General features: G+C 41.6%; 1 protein-coding gene across 1 annotated transcript in view; it reads left to right on the top strand.

Moving 5' to 3' along the window:
• Window positions 1–20,487, top strand: part of LOC111151732 (bleomycin hydrolase) — a 46,696-nt gene extending 26,209 nt beyond the window's left edge. Inside the window, exons 10-12 of the mRNA XM_022509901.1 lie at window positions 913–1,030; window positions 3,674–3,743; window positions 19,375–20,487. Of these exons, the coding sequence (XP_022365609.1) occupies window positions 913–1,030; window positions 3,674–3,743; window positions 19,375–19,526 (340 nt within the window). The 3' untranslated portion in view covers window positions 19,527–20,487. The remainder of the gene's footprint in view (window positions 1–912; window positions 1,031–3,673; window positions 3,744–19,374) is intronic.
• The last annotated feature ends 3,710 nt before the right edge of the window (window positions 20,488–24,197 follow it).

Consider the following 24,197-nt stretch of genomic DNA (forward strand, 5'->3'; position numbering starts at 1 on the left):
TTTCATCTTTCTTAACTACTACCCTTACTTTGATGCCTTATGTATTTTGTCTTTATGACTACTAGGAATAATTTGCACGCATGCTTTAAAGCATGTCTCCTGATTGTTTATGGCAGTGAGGTTCATTTGCTAACCAAATCATACAAAATTCCTTGACTATTAAAATAAACCCCTTTACAGTTTCTTATTATTAGCTATAAGAAGTTGAGTAAGTCAGTAGTTAAGAACAGAGAAATTTTCTAAAACAGAGAATTCATGATATTTTTTTAACTTTGACAATATTCTCCAATATTTCTGACATTATTTATTTAAATATTACTGTCAGTAGTGGTCTAAATGAGTTCAGAAACTGGGTGGTTCTGAACTGGGTAGTTCAGTTCGGAAGAGACTTTTTTTTTCTTGAGAGAGAGGGATAGGGAGGGGCAGAGGGAGATTGAGAATCTTATGCAGGCTCCACACTGAGCGCCAGCCCGAGGCAGGGCTCCATCTCACGGGGCTCCATCTCACAATCCTGAGATCATGACCTGAGCCAAAATCAAGAGTCGATGCTTAACCAGCTGAAGCACCTAGGTGCCCCCAAAAGAGACCCTTTTTTAAAGAGGTTACTTCAAAATATTTTTTTTAAGGTGTTCTTGCCAAAATGACCAATACAAACTCATCTTGTCCACCTTTGAGATGGGGAATTTGTTTAATACTTCATATTTTCCTCAGTACTCTTGTAGCACATAGAGAATGGAATCCCAACAAGAGACCAAATTCTGCATGTGTACCATATTCTCGGAAGAGCTACAGCCCATATTTATTCGGAACTATGGATCTCCTTAAGTTTCTTTTATGTCCCTTTTACAACCAGAAGCCAGTTTTCCCCCTTGATTGTACTGTCTTTATTCTGTACTACCATTCTTTTTACAGCTATGATCATGAGTTAGTGTTCGGTGTCTCCTTGAAGAACATGAATAAAGCTGAGAGGTTGACTTTTGGTGAGTCACTTATGACCCATGCCATGACCTTCACTGCTGTCTCAGAGAAGGTATGACCCTCAGCATGCTTACTGCACTGTTTGCACAGGTGGACCTACATTCTCTTGTAGACTGTTATCTAAAAGAGCTTCATTTGTGTGATTTCTGTTAAAAGTTAGCTTCCAAGCAAGACATTGGCATTCGTATCACTTGGGGTTTGGCTGCATGCTCGTAGATAATAAAAATGGGAACTTTGGGTGAGGAACAGAATTTGGGTCAAAAGGGAGTAGGGAAGTAACAGCTTTTCTGTGACTTTGGAAGTTCTTGATGTGAAGAGAGGTCAGCGAGAGAACGTGGGGGAGAAGATAACTTCTATGTGTACGGAATTAGAATATGCCCTGAAAGCATTCATATCTTGATGTCTTATGTTTTCAGGTTTACCTTTTTTTCATTCACCATTCAGATTCTTCTGCAGTAAAATGTCAATAACAATAATCAGTGGACTCCTTGCCCATGGCTGGATTTATACAGAGCTTTTCAGGAAATTGGATGTAAAGTGTTTAGAATTTCCTATGAAATACTCTGAGTAGTAGCATCACTATTTCTAGAACCTGGTGTTGGAAACAATAACTAAAATTTTACCTTTCACAAATAGGCTTCCCCGTTTCTAGGCTGTAGAGTATATATTTCACTCCTGTGCTCAGGGATCATAAGAAGAAAAGACTTACAACTACTTTAGTTCTTTACCACCACACAAAAAAAATGTTCTTTTTCTAGCCTAATTGCTGGAAAGAAAATTATAGAATAACTACCTTGCCATTAGAAGCTAAGTGTTAGAAGGAACTTTTCATAAAATACTATTTTAAAAAAACCAAAATACTAAAGTAAATAAAATACTAAAATACTTAGAATAAAATACTAAGTGGTTTAAATTTTATATTTTTATATTTATTTATATTGTATGTTTGGACCTGCTGTATTGGATTTGTAACAAAAGCTCCTTAAATTAAAGTTAAACTTTTAAAATTATTTAGTAAATTATTAAAAAAAACAAAAATAAATGAAAACCTGTAATTTCCAGGAGAGGTTCAGTTTTTTTTTAATCCTTTTCCATCTCTGTTATATTCCTAATTTTCAGAAATAAAAATCATATACACTGTGTCATTTTCTCTGGAACTTCTGTTCTTTGGTATGGCTTATTAACATGCCTATTTTTCCTCAGGGAAATGGAGCTACTTTATATGCTACTAGTATAAAGCAGAATTTATATTATCATAACTGTATTCTGTATTGAAATCTCTCTCTTCCCTCAGTTTGGGTTTTCGACCACCATACTAATTTGCACTGCATTTGAATGATTATGCAAAGATAAATGCTAGTAGCTCTATTCTGGGATATCCTTTCTTAGTTGCTGATTTCTTAGAATCACTGTGATGGAGGTCCAGGTATTATTTCTTATTTGTAGATGACACAGAGAAGAGCTGTCTAAGTCATGCAGGAATTCATTGGCCAAGGAGAGGAAACATTTGCAGACTCATTATAGAAAATGACCTTAGGTGGCATAGATTCTAACGGTGATATTTAAAAGGAAAGTAAAAATATACTATAATGGGGGGAGCAGAAACCCAAAACAGACGTCTGATAGGCTAGCTCCAAAATGTATAGTTTAATTATGGGGTTTTGAAGGTACCTGGGGCCAAGTTAAGAGGTAGTACAGATAAGGGTGTTTGAAACTGGTTGGCTTGATTGTTGGCTATTTCTGAGACTAAAAATTACTGAGATCTAAGAAAACTGCCAAGGGAAGAGTCAGATCCCATGTAGGTGAGACTCATGCACTTATATGCAAGTGGGAGTTGACAGATGAAATCATTAGGAGCCAGCTGTCTTCTCAAAGATTTGCATTGTTTTGACATCAGTGAATGCCCTGGGTAAACGTAAAAGAAAAAAGTCTTCCCAAATGGAGCCTTCCTCTTGTTCTGCTCTGTTCCTATAGTAAAGGTTATAAATGAAGGTTATCATTAAGTGTCATTGTCCCTTTAAAGAGACTATAATTGAGTATATTTTATTAATGAAGATAAAGGAGGGAGCACAAGAACTGTCTGAATTTTGTTACAGGAAAATACTCTTTTTACTTTGGTTTTGCCATTCCGTCTCTATTTATTAAATTCAGTATTTGTGTAACCGAATCAGTAAAAGCGCACATTGGAGCGTATCATTACTTGGTTCCACTAAATAGAAAATTAGGCAGTATGATGAGAATGTGTTTGTTTTCTTTTTAAAACTCTGACCGGGTCTTAGAGTCATTTCTAAAGTGAATATAGTGGGAAGCCTTTACAGAGAATGCTGACTGTTAAAAGCAAGGGTCCCTGGCTTCAGATGGTGTTCACCGCTCTTAGTAACTTAATATTTCATATTGTCAGCCAAGTAGCAATTTAATATGCTTATTTTTGGTTTAGAATATAATGTAAAGGAGAGAACAGTATTTGTCATTTTGTTAGGTATATTGCACTTTTATTCCCAAGAAAGTTAAAGCTCACTTCTACTAGAGTATCCCTTTGGTTATAGTAGAGTATGTATATGGTCCTGATCATGTCCATCATGGCTGTCTAGAGAAGGCTGTTTTTTCTGAGTGGCTGCAGAAGAGCTAAAATTCCATGACATGTTGGCAGGAGGGATCTGTTTCAGACCATACACCGTTATCCATTCTTTTGCAGGATGATCAGGATGGCACATTTGTGAAGTGGAGAGTGGAGAATTCATGGGGTGAAGATCATGGCCACAAAGGTGAGCTTAGTCTGGTAATGCTAACTCAGGGTGACTGGTGTCTGTTCTACTCTCTGCCTCCTAAGAGATACAAGTAAAAAGCTGCCCTAGTGTGGAGCATTTTTCAGTAATTAGTTCATTAGCTAGACTGTCCTACAGAAAATCTGAGGATCTAGTTTCCCTCCACGATCCCTGTGACCAGTGTGTTTTGCCTGAACCCACAGTTGATTCTGAGACCAGTGTGTGTGGACCTTCATTCCACCCCGTGCTGACCCCATAGACCTCTCTGCACTTGACCAACGAGCAGGTTGAGTTCCCTTTGCCGGGACACTTGCTGTATAGCATTTGGTGTGTTTTCCTCTACCTCACCAACTCTAGAAAGTCAGAACCTTCTCAGTGGGAGAATGGGATTGGCAAGAAACTTTAGCCATTTATTGGAGTCTCCTTAGAAGTTGTGAAGTCCAAAGTGCAGAGGAATACTCTGGTTACCGTTTAGAACTGTTGTGTTCTGGCAAATCAAAACCCAGGCAGAAGTCATAAGGAAATTATAGTAATTGAGCTAAAAGCTAACAGGTATTCTGTGAGTTATAGCATTCTACGAGTTATATATATATATATAAGCAAAATGAAGAAAGAAAATAAAAATATAAAGTAATCCTATCACCCGGAGATCACCACCGATGAACAGTTTAGGGTATATTCTTGCAAATTTTTTTTAAAGATTTTATTTGAGATGGAGAGAGAGAGAGCACGTGCGTGCATGCACAGGACCGGCGTGGGGGACAGAGGGTGAACCAGGCTTCCCACTGAGTAGGGAACCCAGCATGGAACTCCATCTCAGGACCCTGGGATTGTGACCCGACCTGAAGGCAGATGTTTAACCAACTGAGCCACTCTCGCGCCTATATTCTTGCAAAATTTGAGACCATACTTTTTAAAGACAGCTTTTCATAGTAGATAAAAGCTTTTTAAGCTGTGATTTAAGATTTTATTTATTTGAGAGAGAAAGTGAAGGAGCAGGGGGAGGAGCAGAGGGAGAAGCAGGCTCCCGGCTGAACGGGGAGCCTGATATAGGCCTGGATACCAGGATTCTGGGATCATGACCTTAGCCAAAGGCAGATGTTTCACTGATTAAGCCATCCAGGTGCTCCTAAGGCTTTTTTATTTCTTAATTTTTAGGGTTTCAAACCCAAAGTGGCAACTACCACAAAGTATGAGGCGAGAGAGCATGTATGTGCCTGTGTGTGGGTGGTATTTTGTAGCAGCTCTTTACCAGAGTCCGCATTCTGAACATTTAGCCAGTGGATTCTGGCTAGGAAAAATGTAGTAACCACAGCTTGCTAGACTAGCTAGAAGACTGACGAGGTGCAGGTAGGGAATCCAGTAAGAGATACCCAAACATTGGAATCCAACTTCAACACACATCCCCCCCAACCAAGAATCAGCCAGAAATTTCCTTACTAAATAAGAAAAAGAAAATAGAGATCTTAGCAACTCTTTGCCTGTTCCGTCTTTAGTGATTTCCCAACCGTGTTTGCCAGAGACCTAGGATTTCCAAGGGTAAGCGGTAGGGAGCAGGTGCGCATGTTTGGAGGTGAGCAAATATAAATGATGTCATTTATATTTGAAGACTACTGTCTTCAAAGAGTCTATTAACCTGAGTTTTGAACTTGACTTGAGTATGCTGTGATTCAGCAGCACAGCCTAAAACCTGGAAGCCATATAATTCGTTGTTCTATATCTTTTCCATCTCGCCATGATGTGATCCTTGGTGGATTTTCACTCACCATGCCTGGGATCTGCCATGAAACTTGGCAGCTCAGTGTCTCTGTGTAAACAAATACAAGCGCTCTTAGTGCATTTCTGTTCATCCTCAGTTGGGTGGGCCCCTTCCGTGAGTTCTGCGATTGTTCTGTGGTTATGGGCTGCTTGTTAAATTAACTATTATGAATTACAGGGCAGTATATTTTTAATTATCAATAATCGCGCCTCGGATAAACCTCATTGGCTACGATACTGCCACTGCGCAAAGCTGAGGGCAGTATATTTTTTAATTGGTGAGTCCTTATATGATGAATTTTATTTTAAGACAAATACACACTGGGATTAGGTGAATTAGAGACCTTAACAAACCTTGCAGAAAGATTAAGATAACTCATCATTTAGTTAATGCTGCAAATTGGTAGTAGTTAAGAAATGAATGCAAAGGAATAACTTGTCTTGAATTGGAAGGATTTTATATTTGTAACATTTTTTTTAAAATTTTATTTATTTATTTGACAGACAGAGATCACAAGTAGGCAGAGAGACAGGCAGAGAGAGGGGGGAAGCAGGCTTCTTGCTGAGCAGAGAGCCCGATGTGGGGTTCTATATTTGTAACATTTTAAAACATAAGAGATTGTTTCAGATGAACCTCTGTAGCATCTGTTTCATTTTTGGTCTAATTTGGTCCCTGTAACTGGGTTTGCTACGGTAAAGGTTAGTATTGAGGAAAAGGACTACAGTTACAGTTTAGATGAGCCTGGATCTGTTGGCTTGCTTCTGTGATATTTTTCCATCTGTAACTGTCACTTGGTTTGTAGGTGAATAGTATGTTTTTTTGTTGTTTTTGTTGGCCTGTCCACAAGCAGTGTTGTGGCTTGACCAGGCCTTGTGGTTTTTATTCTGGAATTTTTTTTTCTATTTTTTATTCCGGAAATTTTGAAAAAAAAAAAAAAGATTTATTGCTTACAGAACCTCGAAATTACAGAGCTCACCTGGGGCCAGACCTCGAGGTTGCAGGTAGACAGTGTGCATGTGCGGCGGGTTCTGCTTTAAAGGGGCTTGAGGGTGGAAGACTAGGGTCTCGCAGTCTCAGTGTTTATTGGTGAATTTAAAACATAAGAATAGAAGCTTAAAGCTTGGGAAGAGAAGGTGCAAGTGGCCTAAATGGTCAGTTATCGAATCAACTAAGATCTCCTAAAACAAAGGAGCCTCAGTGGGAGAGGTGGCCTGGCTCTTTATCTACTAGTGCAGGGCAGTGTGTTTATTTAAGATAGGCATCTTTTGTAGTGAGGCCTTAGCAATCAAAGCTTAAGTTAAAAAAAGAAAGAAAACTCTCAGGGTTTACACTATGTGGTGATATCCATTTAAGAGAGAATAAACACAGTTAAGTCTGGCAAATGCTCTGTTTTTGAGTAATGTGAGTTATTGTCTTTATTACTTTGAACCTAAATATTTATTCTTTTTTTTTTTTTTTTTTAGATTTATTTATTTGAGAGAGAGAGAATGAGTGAGCTCAAGAGAGTGGGGAGGGAGGCCAGAGGGAGAGGGAGAGGGAGAGAAAATCCTGAGCAAACTCTGCACCAAGCGCAGAGCTGACGTGGGGCTCAATCCCCAAGGTCACTACCCCAGCTGAAACCAAGAGTCGGAAGCTTAACCAACTGTGCCACCAAGGCGCACCCCTAAATACCTACTCTTAAAGAGGATTCTGGGCCACTGTGTTATTTTTTTCCCATTCAGCTGTACCTCTTCACTACTACTTAGTGATTTTGCTGATTTACTAATTCCGTTATGCTGAGAGCTGAGGTCTTGATTCCTGTGATCTCCCTATAATCCTTCTTGGTGAAATCTTTAGCTATCTAGTTAAGGTTAAACTAACTTTTTTGTTGTTCTTGAATAACTTAGCAAAGCATTTCAGTAGAGAACTAAAAGATAGGAGCTGAGTGGGGGTAGGGAATAGTTCATTCAAAGCCAAAATAAATTATTTTCGTGTATTTCTTAGTAATGTATGGGGGAGGGGCAAAGGGAGAGGGAGAGAGAATCTTAAGCATGTTCTGCCTCTAGCACAGAGCCCGACATGGGGTTTGGGGCTGGATCTGACAACCCAGAGATCATGACCTCGAGCCAAAATCCAAGAGTTGGATGCTTACTTAACTGACTGAACCATGCAGGCACCCCTTAGCAATGTTCCTTTTTACTTAACAGGAAGGAAGAAAAGAAAATATGATCTAACTTAATTAGCACACCTGGCCTGACCTTAGGAGAGTATGTGTAGTATGTAATTATGCTGATGCTATATATTCACCCCAGCGAGTCCCTCTTGTCTGTCAGCCTGGTGGGCACTGGCCAGCATGTGTGAGGCAGAACCTGCTCTCCGGAGAGGAAACAATCTTAAATAGCATTGCTGAGATTTTGTTTCTATAGAAAACATTGTTAACAGTCTGTTACTATTCTCTTTGAGATTTCTGCCTGTTAAGATGGATGGTTTCTGAAAAAGCAGTGTTGATGATACAAGCTAGATACAAACACAGCAGAGATACTTAGGCATGCTGCCCTTGCCCTCTGCCCAGTCCTGGCTTTGGTCTTCCCCATAGGTCATGGTCATGGCCTTTCTTACACAGAGATGACTAAGTAAATCGAATAACCTGTTTACCAAAATGGACAAAAGTACCTTCTGACCCCAAGAGACATAAAAGGAGAAATCAATTCTTGTCTTACTTGGGCCCATTGGGTTACTTCCTCTTGTTGAATTAGTGTTCTTAGTCAGCTGGACTGAAAATTGGATACATATCTAACATGCTGTATTAGCAACAGGGCTTTCTTTTTTCACTTGCTTCTTAAAATACTTGGCTGTGCATTTTGTACATGTATGGATCATATCAGAAATGGAGGGATGCTGGCTGAGTCAGTAGAGCTCTGACTCTTGATCTCAGGGTTGTGAGTTCAAGCCCCCACATGAGATGTACAGATTACTTAAAAAAAATAAAAATAAAAATCTTAAAAAAAAAAAAGTGGATTTCACATCGGATGGGGGAACAGACCTTGGGACTTGTTACATTGTCTTTCATTTTGAAAAGTTGGTAGGCTTATTAGAATAAAATCGTTTATAAAAACATCTAAGAATTTAAAGTAGAGGAAATAATCTTTAGTGCTTCTCTCTTAATCAGAAACTCACCTGAAAAGAGTATATTCTTTAAACCAAGATAACCTGCAAGTCATCTAATAGGTGATTGAGCCAGAATTATAATTCAGACAGTTTGACATGAGAGCCTGTTTTCTTAGCCATGAAACTCTGCTTTCTCTCAGCTTCTCTGTTCTAGTAGCATCCACTCCACTCATGGAAATAATGGATTGAGTCATGATCTTTGGTGATCAGAAACTAGTGGTAGAGGGAACATATAAAACTATAAAGAATCTGGAGACATCATAAATGTCCCATGCCAGCAGAAGGGGTTCGTGGAGTACCATTTAAGGCTGGGAATCTGAAGGAGGAGGGAGGGATGGGGTACCTGGTGAAGGTTTATGTTCAAATATAGCACATTGTGAGTGGGGCAAATAAAAAACTCTAAGCACCTATTATTTCCCAGAGTTCTTGTGTCTATGCTGCTTTATAATACGTTGGCCTTTTTTTCCCCCTTAACTTTTTATCATGGATAATTTCAAGGTGTATAAAGTAAACAGAATAGTAGTAAGGAACTCCCATGTACCCATCACCCAACTTCAGTAACTATCAAATTCTGGCATGCATATAACAAAGTGTTTCTGAGAGTCAGTAAATTGAATTCCTGGATATTCTTCCTAATGAACCAGTCTTATTATGGAACTTGACTTCTTCATGATTGGTTCACTTAATCTGAGATGTATTCTCATTTTAAAGTCTGATACAGCAGAACTGTGAACATGGAATTATCGTAACAAAGTTCTTCATGTTCATTAAGCCTAGTTTCTTAATATACCTAAATAATATAACCTTAAAGTGAGGGTAGGGAGAATAGTATTTTCAAAATCTGCAGTGATCACTGAAAGAAAAAAAGATTTTAAGATTTTTTTTTAAATGATCTCTACACCCAACATGGGGCTTGAACTTACACCCCAAGATCAAGAGTTGTTTGCTGTACCAACTGAGCCAGCCAGGCGCCCCAGAAAACATTTCTTTGAAAGATTTTGTCTCCTAGTTTTTATTTTGAATGAAGATTAGTTTTTCATTTTTTATATTGCTTTTGTGCCTTTCAGATACATGAATATTTAAAATTGTTTTTAACCCACATTCTTTATCTTTTCTTACAAATGGCCTCTCTGTTCCTGATTTAATTTTAGTGAAATTTCCAGACTTCCTCCTTAAAAGAAAGTATCTTGAGGGGCACCTGGGTGCCTCAGTGGGTTAAAGCCTCTGCCTTCGGCTCAGGTCATGATCCCAGGGTCCTGGGATCGAGCCCTGCATTGGGCTCTCTGCTCAGTGGGGAGCCTGCTTCCTCCTCTCTCTCTGCCTGCCTCTCTGCCTAATTGTGATCTCTCTCTGTCAAATAAATAAATAAAATCTTAAAAAAAAAAAAAGAGAGAGTATCTTGATTTCCGTCAGAGAGACTTTGGCATATTGGAGATTAATCTGGAAAGAAATTTATATGGCTGATTCAGATTATATCTGGAGTTCTACTGCTTCCTGAAAATTAGCCTTAGCAGCCAAACTATCCCATATGATTTCAGATATCTAGGCAAAAAAGTCATCATATCCTTCATCTAATGTTATATTGTGGAACCACGAGAGACAGTTACTACTTTCTTGATTATAGATCCTGGACCATAATTTAACTCTGTATAGTTTCTATTTCTTTGTAACATGGATAATTTCTGTTTCCTTATGAGGTCCTACAGTTTGTATATAGCTGTCAAATGAAATAATGCGTGGAAGCATTTTTCAGACTATATGCTGCTACAGAACTCTGAAGAGTTCAGTGAGTATTCCAGATTTCTGTCAGGGGTGCTCAGTATATATAATTCATAGCATCTTTATAAGAATTCAAAATTTGCTGATACATTTGCATTTATTTTTCCTCACGGCATTGAGTAGAGTAACTCAGGATATGAGCATGCATGATTATACCCATGTTGAATGTGAAAAAACTGAAACTTCAGGCACACTCCCCAAGCCCATTGCGGGGCTCGATCCCAGGATGCATTAGATCATGACCTGAGCCAAGACCAAGAGTGGGATACTTAACCAACTGAGCCATCCAGGCTCTCTGACAGAGACAGCATCCCTCAAAATGTGTGTTACCTCTAAAAGATAACATAGTATTTGCAGATCTGTTTGAGATCCCGTTTTGTATATCAAGCACAATTAATGTAAATTACAGGCAATATTGAGCTGAATGTACTGAAATAAGAGAAAATTGTATGAGCTAAAAGCAGAGGTCTCCGACTTTCTGGAAAGGGGCAAGATACAAATATATGATGTCACCTCGGAGTTTTCATGTCTCTACCAGCTTGGGAAAAGTGCTGCTGTTATCAACTCCCAGGTATCCGAGGTCCTTCAGAGGGATTTCTCGTCCTCCATCTTTATTAACCAAAGAGCCTGCATGACTGGGGCTAAACAGCAGTGCATGGGAGCGGGACAGAGCAAGCATGCGCTCTCAGGTTGACTGCTGCTCCCTTATCAAAGCGTGTGTCTGGGAAAGGGCTACCATGTGTGAGGGGGGACAGACTATGGCACAGTAGCTCCTTTTGACTGTAACCAGACCTCAGTCTCGGGGAAAAATCTCCTCACGTTCCCATAGAGTTTTGTGCATGTGTTTGCTTTCTCCTGTGGAGAGGACCTGCTGTTTTTACCTGATTGTCTCCAACATGTTCTTGCATTGGTTTGAGAGGGATAAAGGGGAAGCACAGGCTCTGGAGCCTGACCGCCTGGACCCTGGCAGTCCCATCTGTTCGCTCTACGACCTTGGTCATGGTATTTAACCTGCAAAAGCCATATGTTTCCGATCTATAAAATGGGTAATAATTGTACCTCCCTCGTATGGTTGTTGTGAGAACTGTGCCAGGCATACAAGGAGTGCTCAAAAAGATGAGCTGTCGTCGTGACCGTTGTTAATGTTACCTGTGGACAAATGAAGGCAGAACAAGAAGTCCCCCTCAAATGTTGTCTTCTAGAGTAGGGCTGTTTTACTTGCCCACAGCTCCAGTTTCAGATCTTGAAGAATTCAGGTCCATAGTGTGACCATTGCGCTACATGACCCGTTTACCGGATGGATGGCTCGTCATGCAGCCTTAGTTTCATGAGAGAGAGAAGTGGAAGCGACTAAACCTAGTGCTGAGGAAAAACCATTAGCAATAGCATCACCTCACATTTATTGATGGGATGCAGGGAACCGTGCACAGACCATGGTGGAATGAGTGTCAGACCCTCCAAGGAATTCATATGTATTCACCAGGGACACAGGAAGGGGACTTGAAGAGGGCTGTGATGGGACAGAAGTGGCATTCGTGGTGTGCTCCTCAGACTGTAAGATATAGGGTAAGTAGACCCAGAAAGGGAAAAGAAGAGATGATTTCTCCAAGAAGGCAGATGACAGAGAAAGAGGAAGACCTGGAGAGGGCCCCCACAGTGGGGAGACAGTAGGAAGGCACTGAAGCTTTTGTCGGGGAGGGGTTAGGGAGAAGTCAGGGAGAACTTGGTGGTGCATAGTGTGAGTGATGCAGTCAGAAAATGAGTCAAGGGAAAAGGCTTTGGGGCAGGTTTTAGAAAGGGAATGGAAGCCCAGCTGTCCTGTTCTACCACATCAGCACCAGTACCAATCCCTTCCAGTGCTAGGTGCGGTGAGGAGACAGGAAGATTGAAGCTGGGACACTTGAGATTGTAAATCTTGCTCCATATATAGTGTTTGTAATTAATTATAAGGACAAATAAGTAAAACATAAACACCAAAATAAGTGCAAAATAATGTAGGGGATAAATTGCAAGGTAGATGAGTGATTGAAACTGTGAAGGCTCCTTCGTGAGTCTTCAAGAGGGAATGGAGTGTTTAGGAAAGGTCCTGACTGTTTTGGAAAGGAAGTGGGAGGCCAGCCAGAGAAAGAGTAGCTGAAAAGAGCGTAGTGCCTGGCATGTGGATCATGCTTCAGGTGGGTCTGAGGAAGGAGGCCAAGACATAGTGTGAGCTTTTGAGGAGATCAAAGAGCAAGTTTCGCCTGAAAGAGGAGTTGTGACCATTCTGGGGTCAGAGAGAAGTCACTGAGTTTCAGTGGGAAAATAGACCCTTGGGTGCCATCTAAGTCTTTCCTCCCCTGTCCATTGTTAGAGATCTGGCAGGATTGTGTGTGTTCTCAGGCTCCTCTGGATTGTGCTTACTGGTCCAGGGAAAGGAGAAATCTGACTGGTTGGTTCATTGCCTTCTCTCCTCAGCCCAGAGGCAAACAGGCTTCTTCTGGACTCCAGCAGAGGATGCTTCCTCAGAAGTGTATGCTTCTGCTCATTGAACGTGGTTGTGACTTGATGGTTTAAAAAATACAACCAACCCATAACCAAAACAACTTTGTTTCCCTACCATATTTTTCACTCTAACTTCTCTAGCTTTTGTTTCTGAAAAAAAGCCTCTGGTGGTATTAAGCTATAAGAGTATCTTTTCTCTTACTAGCAAAAGGTTCGGGAACATGAATGTGCCCCACCATACAGCCAGACTTTTGTGTTTACTCTGGAGGAAAAAGAAAGCCTCTTCTCAGATCACTGTCCCATGTCTGTCTCATAAATGGTGCATTTGGTTCCCTTTCTCTCCCTCTTTTTTTTTTTAAACTCCCAGCCCATCCTGTTCTCTGACTTCTAAATATGTGCTTCTGGCACACATGACATCTCTTTGATTTAAAGATACAAAATATCTTGTAAGCAGCACCCGGACACATGACATGGGATGTGTGAGCAGGTGGAGTTGGCGCCAAACAGGTGTCCGAACTAGATGACGTGCTGTGACCTGCTGCCTCGGCCGTGAGTGCCAAGTCTCCGAGTGCCCTGGAGGAGGGGGCTGAGCCCCATGGAAAAGGCTGAATTTGGAGACCTGGGTTTGAATACAGGCTACATGACTTTAGACAATTCACACCAACCCTTCCTGCCTTGCAGTGTTGTAGGATTAAAATCATAATGAGGACAGTGGATATGAGACTGCATTGTGAAATGAAGCGCCCTATAGATTTATGTGTGTGCTTTTGCTTTGCTTTCTACAGTATAATTCTTGTAATAAATCGTAAAATCACAGTGTTCCAGAATCAAATTACAAAAAAGCATCTAAAAAGCATCTTGTTTCCCTCTCCGTCACTCTCCACTGCCCTCTTTCAGGTTGCCGTTCCTGTTAGTTTCTCTTTCCGGTTATCGGTGTGGTGTAGTGCATCAAAGGTAACACACCGTGTTAGCCTGCTCTGCCTCTTGCTCTCACTTCACTGAACAGCATGTCTTGGAGGCATTTCAAATCAGTATGTTTCCGTATCGGGACAGCGTCATTATTTTCCATTGTCTGGATGTACCATAGTTTATTCAACCAGTTTCCTTACTAATGGAACTTGGGGTATTTCCAGTCTTCTGCTATTACAAACAATGTTGCAGTGAGTTAATATATGCGTGATGTTTCGAGCAGTGCCTAACGTGGTAAGTGCCAAATGAGTATGTTATTGTGCATAAATACTTACTATGTTCCTGCAAGTATTATAAGTCTGTGGGACAAAGTCTCAGAAGTGGCATTAGGGAAAGGGTTAAATGCATTTGAAGTTTTTATAGACACTGCCAATTTTCATTTTATAGCGATTGTGTCATTTTCCACATTTGCTATATATTCTCTAGAAATGTAAGGTATTGCAGTACCTGGGTGGTTCAGTCAGTTAAGCATCTGCCTGTGGCTCAGGTCATGATTCCAGGGTCTTGGGATAGAGCCCTGAGTTGGTGGGCTCCCTGCTCAGCGGGGAGTCTGCTTTTTCCTCTCCCTCTGCCTGCTGCTCCCCCTGCTTGTGCGTACCCACTCTTTCTCTGTCAAATAAATAAAAATGAAATCTTAAACAAATTAGATAAAGATACGTACAAAGATTTAGTTGCAAAGATATTCATAGCAGTGTTGTTTCTAAGAATGAAAAAACAAGCCAGACTTCATCAGTAGGGGACTGATTAAATTCATTTTGGCTTGCTTATCCAAATTCCGCACTTAAAAATTATGATGTAGAATATTGTATTGTTTAAATTAATATGGAAAGAGATGAAGTGGAAAACGCAGCCTGTGTGGTACTTTGTAATAAAAGAGCATGTGTGATGTCTCGTTTTTATTAAATGTATAGTCTGTACGCAGGAACTTTATTAAAGGCTGGATGTAAAATCTGAATAGAGAGTATCTCTAGATGGTGGGATTGCAGGCAGGTCTTAAATTTATATTTCTTGGGGCGCCTGGATGGCTCAATGGGTTAAAGCCTCTGCCTTCGGCTCAGGTCAGGATCCCAGGGTCCTGGGATCGAGCCCTGCATCTGGCTCTCTGCTCAGCAGGGAGCCTGCTCCCCCCCGCCCCGCCCTCTCTCTGCCTGCCTCTCTGCCTGCTTGTGATCTCTATCAAATAAATAAGTAAAATCTTTTTAAAAAATTTATATTTCTTTCCTGCTCCTCATCCACCTCTTCCTCTTCCTCCTCATTTTCTACCTTTTCATCTTCTTCCTTTTCCCATGTTTCCAAAATCTGTTTTAATAAGTGTTTATTATTTGAGTAGTCTTTAGAATTAGGAGCCAGAAACCAGTACAAGAATTCTGAAGTTTTGGGCGCCTGGGTGGCTCAGTCTGTCTTTGGCTCAGGTCATGAACCCAGGGTGCTAGGATCGAGTCCCACATCGGGCTCCCTGCTCAGCAGAGAGCCTGCTTCTCTCTCTGCCTCTGCTGCTCTCTCTGCTTATGCGCTCTCTCTCTCTCTCTCTCTCTGTCAAATAAATAAATAAAATCTTAAAAAAAAAATAATTCTGAAGTTTTGAGGAGAAAATCACCTACCCCATTGAATAAAGTTATCGTTTTGTTATTTCTTGTAAGGTTTTTTTCACTTACATATCTGGATTCGTAACATAGTTGTGATTAAGTAAGATATATTGTCTGTATGCTCTATACTTTTATCGCTTAAATGTTTTCCATGTTGCTGCATGGTCTTTGCAACTTCATTTTAAATGACCGGCTAATGTCCCGTGAAGTAGTTTCTAAGTGTTTATTAGGAGGTTGGAAATACGAGACAAATGCCCGTGAGGTGTTTGCTTTCCTTTCTTGGAAGCTTTCTTCAGCCTTGAGTCATCACCATCAGGTGAGAGATCGGCAGTGATGTCACGAGGCCCTGAGAATCCAGCCTCCTTAGATCCGTGCTGCCAGGCACGCCCATCAGAGCAGAACAGAAACTTGATTTTGTCACACCTTTTTCAAAAAATAGCCCCCCCAACGCCCCACATTCACCACAGATCATTTGTTAGTGAGGTAAAATACCTCATAGAAGGCAGAGAACAAAAACCAGAAAACATCTAACTCATAAATGATAATATATTTACCACCTTAATCAAGTCTGAAAGGTTGGGAAATGTTAGATCTCTGGTAGAATTTCAGAAAACTGTTATTTTCAGGTAAAGATCTTCTTCCCCTTAAACTAACCTGTTCAATACTATTCTGTTTCTGAGTAAATTTGGCCTAATCAGTCTAGGGTTGTATCAACAGACACCGTTTTTCCCTTTACAGACCAACACTGCCCTTTCCCTTAACAAATACAGAAACACTGGCAGTTTTTTTGAGGACTGTTCACGTATTTTGTTTCTTTCTCATTGCCTGTAAACAATTTACAGCTTAAGCAAAATGTGATTTCTCCATAGTTCCTAAAACTGACTTTCTGTTTCCTTAAATATAACCTTGGGCTCCTTGTAGATTTTTCTTCTCCTGGGGAACCCCTGTTTCTGGTGGCCAGAGTGCTTAAGGACTGGAAGCTGCAATTTTCTTCAAATCACAATGGCCATTTTTAACCTGCCTGAAAAAATAAAACATAAACCTGCCTGAATGGGTACTTGCTGCTCCCGCACGTGGCACTCACTCGGGTCTCAGACATACTGATCCTAATCTCCAGCTCCCGAGACACGAAAGATGCAACAGTTACAGCAGCCCCAAGTTCATTATCTGCTCAGGGTGCAATTACCTGGCCACCACCTAGACTGTGAGGTTTTTGTGGGCCTCCAAAGAACTCATATCCTGAAGAAAGAGGCGAATCAAGGCAGGTCTTCTGGGTAGGGACACTGAGAGGGCGGATCGCAGTTGATAGGAGTTTTAATTTGTGAGGACTTAATCTGATCTGCTTTTGGAACAAGATAGTGTACATGTACTTATTGTCCATTTTCTCTGTGCATTCTTTGAAGACTCATTTGATTGTATGATGATAGTATTGTCGTAAGGACACAGAACTTTATTACACGAATCTGCCTCTGTCCTTCACCTGCCTCACTGTCCAGAGCCATTCCAGGGATTTATTTAGCCTGGGAAGGGGAAGGATGACTAATGTCTCAAATTGTGTGGTGTTTAGTAGTCTGGTTTCCTGCCCACTGAAAGCCCCTCTTGGGGAAGGCAGATAATGAATTTCTCAGGAAGCAGTGACTTGGGATGCAGCAAGAGATGGTACTGGTTGGCCCTTCCGCTGCCCGAGTGGATGGTTGGTGTCTGTTGATAGGACTTTCTGTCCGTTGAGAGAATTTAGTGGCACTCGTGTAGGGGATAGTGCGGGCCAGGTCCTCAACGGTAACAAGCAAAGCCAGGGGTTTGGGGGTACTGAATCCAGGCAGGAACCGGAAGCAGCCCTGGCTACAGCATCCATTGGGTCTGTGGTCCCCTTGCCCGTACCTCTGGTTGAGAAGAGGAGTGCTGGATCAGGAGGCGGGCACCAGTGGACAGAGATGCATTCCCTCAGCCGACTTGGAGGGAGCCCTTGAGCTCTTCTGCACTGTGTTCCCTTGTGTCGATAGATATCCTGTGCCACATCAGGGGGAGCTGTCCTTGGCTTCTGTCAGAGGTGAAGAGGAGAACTGGGCACAGGAGACCTCACCAAAACAGTTGTGTTTTCGTGTTAAATAATGTCCTCTGTGACACCATGTAGCTTACACAATTAGACTTGCCATCATGTTGCATTTTAATTACTTAAATCAGTCCGGCCTTTAGGGCAGCGGTTGTCAAAGTGTGCTCTCAGGACCCCCGCGGCTCCCTGGGACCATCTTAGGGGGTTTGCAAGGTCTTCCCTTCAACAGCATATCTGTATGAGGCCAGGTTTTCCTTCCTCTCCTTCAGCCAGGACAACAAATTGCAACATATTGCAGACAGAGCAGATGCAAGAATTCATTCGTCTTCTGTGAAGCCAGACATTAAAGTGTAAAACAAAACCATTTTTCTAACTAAGGTTTATTGTGTCTTAGAGAATTTAATGTTTTTTTCCTAAAAATGTATTATTTCTATTCATGTTTTTTTTTTAATTCTTATGAATTAGTATTTTAAACTTTGTTTTCATTTCTAATATGGCGAAGACCAGTAGGTGTTCCCACATAAACAACTTTCTGGCATCCTCATTCATTTTAAGAATATAGTGGGGCCTGGACATTGGAGAACTGCTCCCCTAGAGGACTGCCATGGGAGAAACACCTACAACTTCTTCCTTTTTCTTGGTCCCATATAGTGAGAAATGATACAGCACAGAAACCGATTTGCACAAACACTTTGAGGGAAAAATGGCTCAGGTGTCTAGTATAGAACAGGTGCCGGTTATGGTTAAGATGGGAGTGATGATGATGATGGTGATGAAGACTGCTAATTCCTCTGAGTCCTTGGATGTGTAGGTGTGCACAGTAGCCCTGTGTAAGTTCACATTTCTGTGCTCTGGGCTCTCTCCTTGACCAATTCTTATTTTAAATACGCACTTTAGTTGCTCACTTTAATTTTACTCTTTATATTATCAGTGGCCAAGTGAAGCATTTTTTCCCCTCTTTAGGTTTGTTGGAAGTACGTTCCTGAAGGGGAATTTGTTTTGTCCTAGTGGAGCCTGAAATACAGGTTAATCTTCCTAATGGGAAGAGGCAGGCTTCTAAAATGGGTGGATGATGGCTGACACCATGTTTTCTCTCAGCTGAGCTCTCAGCCTAGGGCATTCATACAGTCCTACCCAGTGGAGAGGTCTGTAAACTGTAGGGCCTCGCTGAGGAAAAGAATCAAGAAGCTGTCTCAGTCTTCCATTTCTGCCTGATCTTCACCACAGATTTTCCACTAGGAAAGCAAAGACTGTGTTATCATTTGACTTACACAGGATCACCAGCAAATAAGCAGCTACCTGGGAATGAAGACACGGTCCCCATCAGGTTTCCCCTAGCAGCTTAGCTGCTCGCAGGAATTTACAGGGGAGAGGAAGGTAGGAGAAGAGCCTGTGATGCTGAGGAGGTGGGCAGGGTAAGGATGAAACTAGGGTGCTTGCCCTTCTGATCCTAGAGATCAGTCCCCTTGGTGTTGGCTCTATGAACAAGAAGACTTTCCTCCTGTCTTCTAGGGTCACATGCTCCTCCTCAGCCCAGACAGGCCGGGCAATGAAACAGCACAGGATCTGCGAACAGTCTTAGGTCCGAGGCCCAGGTCGGAGCCTCCCCTGTGCGACCGGGCCTGTCACCTAGTTACTCTGAGCCCCAGTTTTCTGATAGATGAAATTATAGCCATGCCTGTCCCGTCTGCATCACAGAATGGTTAGTAAGACTTAGAGTAAGTGAGGTTCTAGACGGGAAAGCTGAAAGACGTATGCAGGTATAAGTTTTGTAAAAAGCTTCTTTAGAGTACTAGTGGGGCTTCTGCCCTTTGCCCCTTGCCCTCTGGTTCATGAGCCTTCTGTTTTTTCCTCCAGGTTACCTGTGCATGACGGATGAGTGGTTCTCTGAGTATGTCTACGAAGTAGTGGTGGACAAGAAGCACGTTCCCGAAGAGGTGCTAGCCGTGCTAGAGCAGGAACCCATCATCCTGCCGGCCTGGGACCCCATGGGGGCTTTGGCCAACTGACACTGCCTCTAGCTCTTTCCTCCTCCTCCGGGACCCGAAGTAGCTGCAACGGACAGATCCGAGGACTGAAGCCAAAGTTACATGGGTTCCCACAGGACACAGTCAGACTCTTGGATTTCTCCTCCAGGAACCTCTTCGGAGAAGTGTGCTTTATGATGAGACAAAATATTCTTAAAAGGAAGGATCAGGTCACACTCTGTACTCTCCTCATCCCCAACAGCTCAGGATCTCTTAGCATTTTAATTAGCTGTCATTGTTTGTCCTAACTCTGTCAAAAGGTCTGGCTTAGTGTCTTTTCAGAAGACAGGAGAGGACGAGCAATTGAATATGGAGAGAAAATGGACCTGATGCTCCTTGTTTCTAGGGTAGAGTTGGGGGAGGGTTATCTTGAGATTCGAGCTTTCAAACGGCATGCTGCCTGACAGCATCACTGTCCTTCCTAGGTGGCAGTCACTGAATCCCGTTTTTGTCAAGGTAGTTTTATGTGCCTCTGATAGCCCAGGAATCGAGTCTGACATGATTCCTTCCTGTTCCGAACTGTGGGGAAGCACAGCTCTCCTTGAGTGGAGGCTTAGAGAAAGAGGAGTGTGAGAACCACCAAAACCTTATCATGATCTGAATTATAACCCTTAGGGGGCGCTCTAGCCCAACGGTTTAACTGTGGCCTCTGGAATCTGGAGTCGGGTGGGCAGGAAAAGGCGATGCCATTCTTTCTGACAACTAGATGGTGCTGAGAAGCTTTTGAATAAAACACTTTGCTAAATGAGAGTAAATGGCTTATTTGATCTAGCTAGGAGTTTATTTAGCAACAAAGGAAAGCAACCAGGTGACTCCTATTCCTCAAAATGGAGAAACGGTAAGATCGCTCAGGGCTTCCCTGCTTCACTTTCTGTGTGGTCTCCATGGTCCTTCCCAGCCAGTGCTGACCCTCACTGGCTTCCCCGCAGAGGATGTCCAGGCACCGCATCTAGGAGAGCTTGTGACCCTGCCACCTTACTGTTTTTTCATCCAGATCTTAGAAGAGTAAGAAAGGAAGTTTTGCTGGGTTCAGCCTTGGAATTGGCTGGAGAGTATGTGCTTTACTGAGACTGGGTCTCCCTTTCACTGAAAGCAAATAAATATAGCCTCCTAATCAACATTTCCATCAGCGCCTGAGCCCCCTACCTTTCTGGCTTTCCTAGAATCTTCTCAGTCCTAGCAGGGGATACTGTCTGTCATAGCACTTTCCAAGATAACATTAGATGAAAGATCAAGCTTTAATCGAAGTGTCACTATTGTTGTAAACCCTTTCTGTTTCAAGCAAGTTAAATAAACCCATTTCTAGGCACATCATGGCAAAATGCTAGAACAGATCTTTAAAGCATCCAGGAACACAGATCATTCCCTCCAAAGAAAAGACCATTAGATTGACGACTGTCTTCTCATTGGCAACTCTGTAAGCAAGAAGACAGTGAAACATACCTTCAAGGTGCTAGGAGAAGTTAACCGTGAGCCTAGAATTTTATACTCAATGAAATTGTCTTTCAGGGGTGAAATAAAATACACTTTCAGTCAAACAGAAGGGAGGTGATCCAGTATGGAAGATAGGAAATGTGATTAGTACGTGCATCATCTAAACAGAAAGTGCCTGTAGGTAAGTCTAACAGGGTTCAAAGAAAGATGAGACTAAAATACCTGAAAAGAGATGATGATAATTAGGGAGGTGGTTGGACTAAACATATCCTTTGTCATTCAGGAAGAAGAGAAGTATATCGATTGACTTTAGACTTTGGTATGTTAATGATACATCCAAAATTTTCTAGATGAACTACTAAAAAATAAGCAGGGTATTTTTGTCCATGAAAAGACAAGATGGTGAGAGAAAAAAAAGTGCAAAACAAATAGAGTATCCAAAATAAGAGATAAATCTAAATGTGTCAGTAAGTACAATATATACATGTTCCTGAAAAAAGGCAAATTGTCAAACTGGAGGGTTTTGGGGGGTGTTTAAAGACTTTTATTTGAGAGAGAGCATGAACAGGGAGCGGCAGAGAGAGAGAGGGAGAAGCAGACTCTGCTGAGTAGGGAGTCCGACCCGGGCGGGGCTCGATCCCAGGACCTCAGGATCATGTCCTGAGCCGAAGGCAGACACCTCACAGACTGAATCACCCAGGAGCCCCTCAAACTGGAGTTTGAAAAGAAACTCAGCCATAAGCTAATTACAAGAGACATCGGCAACCTGGGATATGAAAAGGATAGGAAAGATACATCAGGCAGATACTAAGAAAAATAAATCTGGTGTGGCTATACTGATAATTAGCAAAATTAGGACTACTCTGAATAACAAACAAACTCATGCCAGGATCTGTTATTCACAGTCTCCCTGGAGTTGTATAACATGTCGACCCTGGAAATAGGTTTTAAAACAAAAAGCATGGGGCATCTGGGTGGCTCAGTCAGTTGAGCAGCTGCCTTCAGCTCAGGTCATGATCCCGGGGTCCTGGGATTGAGTCCCACATCGGGCTCCCTGCTCAATGGGAAGTCTACTTCTCCCTCTCCCTCTCCCACTCCCCCTGCTTGTGTTCCCTCTCTTGCTGTGTCTCTGTGAAATAAATAAAATCTTTAAAAAAAAAAAAATCATTACTAGAGATAGAATCACTGCATTAATTAGATGTTTACTTGGTTCCCCAGAAAAATATAAAGATTCTAAATTCTAAATTAGTATGTACCTAATAACCTCAAATTATATAAAACAAAAACATAACTATATGGAAAAATAATATCATAATGGAAGATTTTAACACACTTCTTGATTGTTGATAGATCAAGTAACCAAAACCTCAAGTGAATATATAAAAGATTTAAGCATTTAGTAAGTATGGTATAGTGGCCATCTATAAGACATTGCTCTAATAACTGCACAGTCTTGAGTGCACATGGAACTTTTTCAAAAACTGGCCATATACTGGGGAGTAAACCTCAACAAATTTCCAATAGTTCTTAATAGTTAGAAACTAAAATTAAGAGCTAACTAAAAGGCTCCTATATGTTTAGAAATTAAGTCATAGGTCCAAGAAGAAATCATAAAGGAAATTTAACCCAAACAATGGTTTAAAAAAAATACTGCATATTCAAAATGGCAGGTAGAGCTAAAACAGTACATAAATTTTATAGCCTTAAAATTTTATTAGAATGGAAGAAAGCCTGAGAATTGAGCTTAGCATCCATGTCAAGAAATTAGAACTGTAAAATAAACTTTAAAAAAGGTATAAGGAAATAAAATGTATGTGCAGAAACTAAAGTTCAACAAAGCCATTAAGTTGGTTCTTAAAAAAAAAAAGTAAATTAACAGATCTTGACAAGACTAATGAAAACACATACACAAGAAATTAAAAGGAGAGCCCTATTATAGATACTGCAGATATTTAAAAACTGGAAGATAAACTTTGTTAAATGATTCATTTAGAAGACCTAATTCCACAACCTCCAGAGCAACAGAAGAGACACAATAAGCTGGAAAGCAGACAGAGACATTGAGAAATTTAGCAGAGCTGAAACCATTGAATACTCAGCCCATGGCGGAGACAAGCAGTGCTCTGCAAACCAATCTACACTGCATAATACCCACCCCACCCCCAAATATGGCATCTCCAGATAGCCACTAAGGGAACTGGGAACAAAAGGAGGTTTACTGGAGGGTTGACTGTCTGTTAGATCCCCTCCTTACCTTGGGCAGCTGGGTAACTGTCCCTCCCCTGCTCTTTCAGCCAATTCAAGATTTATTCTCGAGAGAAAAACAGTTTATGGTCTGGAGGTCAGCAACAGAGCTGGGGATGAAAGTACCGTAAGAGGGTTGAGTCTTTGCATTCTGAATGTTCTCTGCCATCTTGTGCTCCTAGAACTCCAGTGCCAGGCAGGGGTGCCCAGGGGGCTCAGTCAGTTAAGTGTCGTCCATCAAGAGATGGTTTCAACTCAGGTCATAATCTCGGGGTCCTGAGATGGAGCCCCACATCAGGCCCGTGCTCAGTGTAGAGTCTGCTTGTCCCTCTCCATCCGCTCCTCCCCCCTCCCCTGCTCCCTGCTCTCCCTCTCTCAGAAATAAATAAAACTTAAAAACAAAACAATAAACAAAAAAATGTAGTGCCCAGGGGATTGGAAATCTCTGGGGAATCTCGGTTAGCCCAAAAGGATAGATGTAAGGAACTATTATGGTGGAAAGCATTGTCTTGTGAGACCGGCATAACTCTGACAAGGATAGTAAGAGGAAAAATTACATGTAAATCACACCCATAAACATAGATGCAGAAGTCCCAAAACAAATTATAAACCAAATCCACAATATGTAAAAAAATTATCTTTATAACCAAATATTTAATAAAAAATATTTCTCAAAATTAGGATCAAGTAGGGAGAAGCAAACAGCAGTGCCTATGGGGAAATGGGTCAAAGCTTAGCCAGAGACCTGAATTGGAGGACCTTGCTGATATTCGGGGACTGCTGAGCGCAGAAATAGGAAGGCGTGGCTGGGCACTCCTCTAACTGCTGCTCTGACGGGTGGAAAGTCCTTGGCGGCCAGAGGACTCTGGGGACATGTAGAGTCATGCTGACCCCACACACCCAAGAAGCCAGGACCTGATAATGAGATGTGCCTTCAGGATGTGGTCACGGACCCATGTGCTGTCTCCAGTTTGT

The sequence above is a fragment of the Enhydra lutris genome, unplaced genomic scaffold (genome assembly GCF_002288905.1).
Source record: "Enhydra lutris kenyoni isolate GAN:26980312 unplaced genomic scaffold, ASM228890v2 scaffoldscaffold26, whole genome shotgun sequence".
In the NCBI taxonomy this organism is placed as follows: Eukaryota; Metazoa; Chordata; class Mammalia; order Carnivora; family Mustelidae; genus Enhydra; species Enhydra lutris.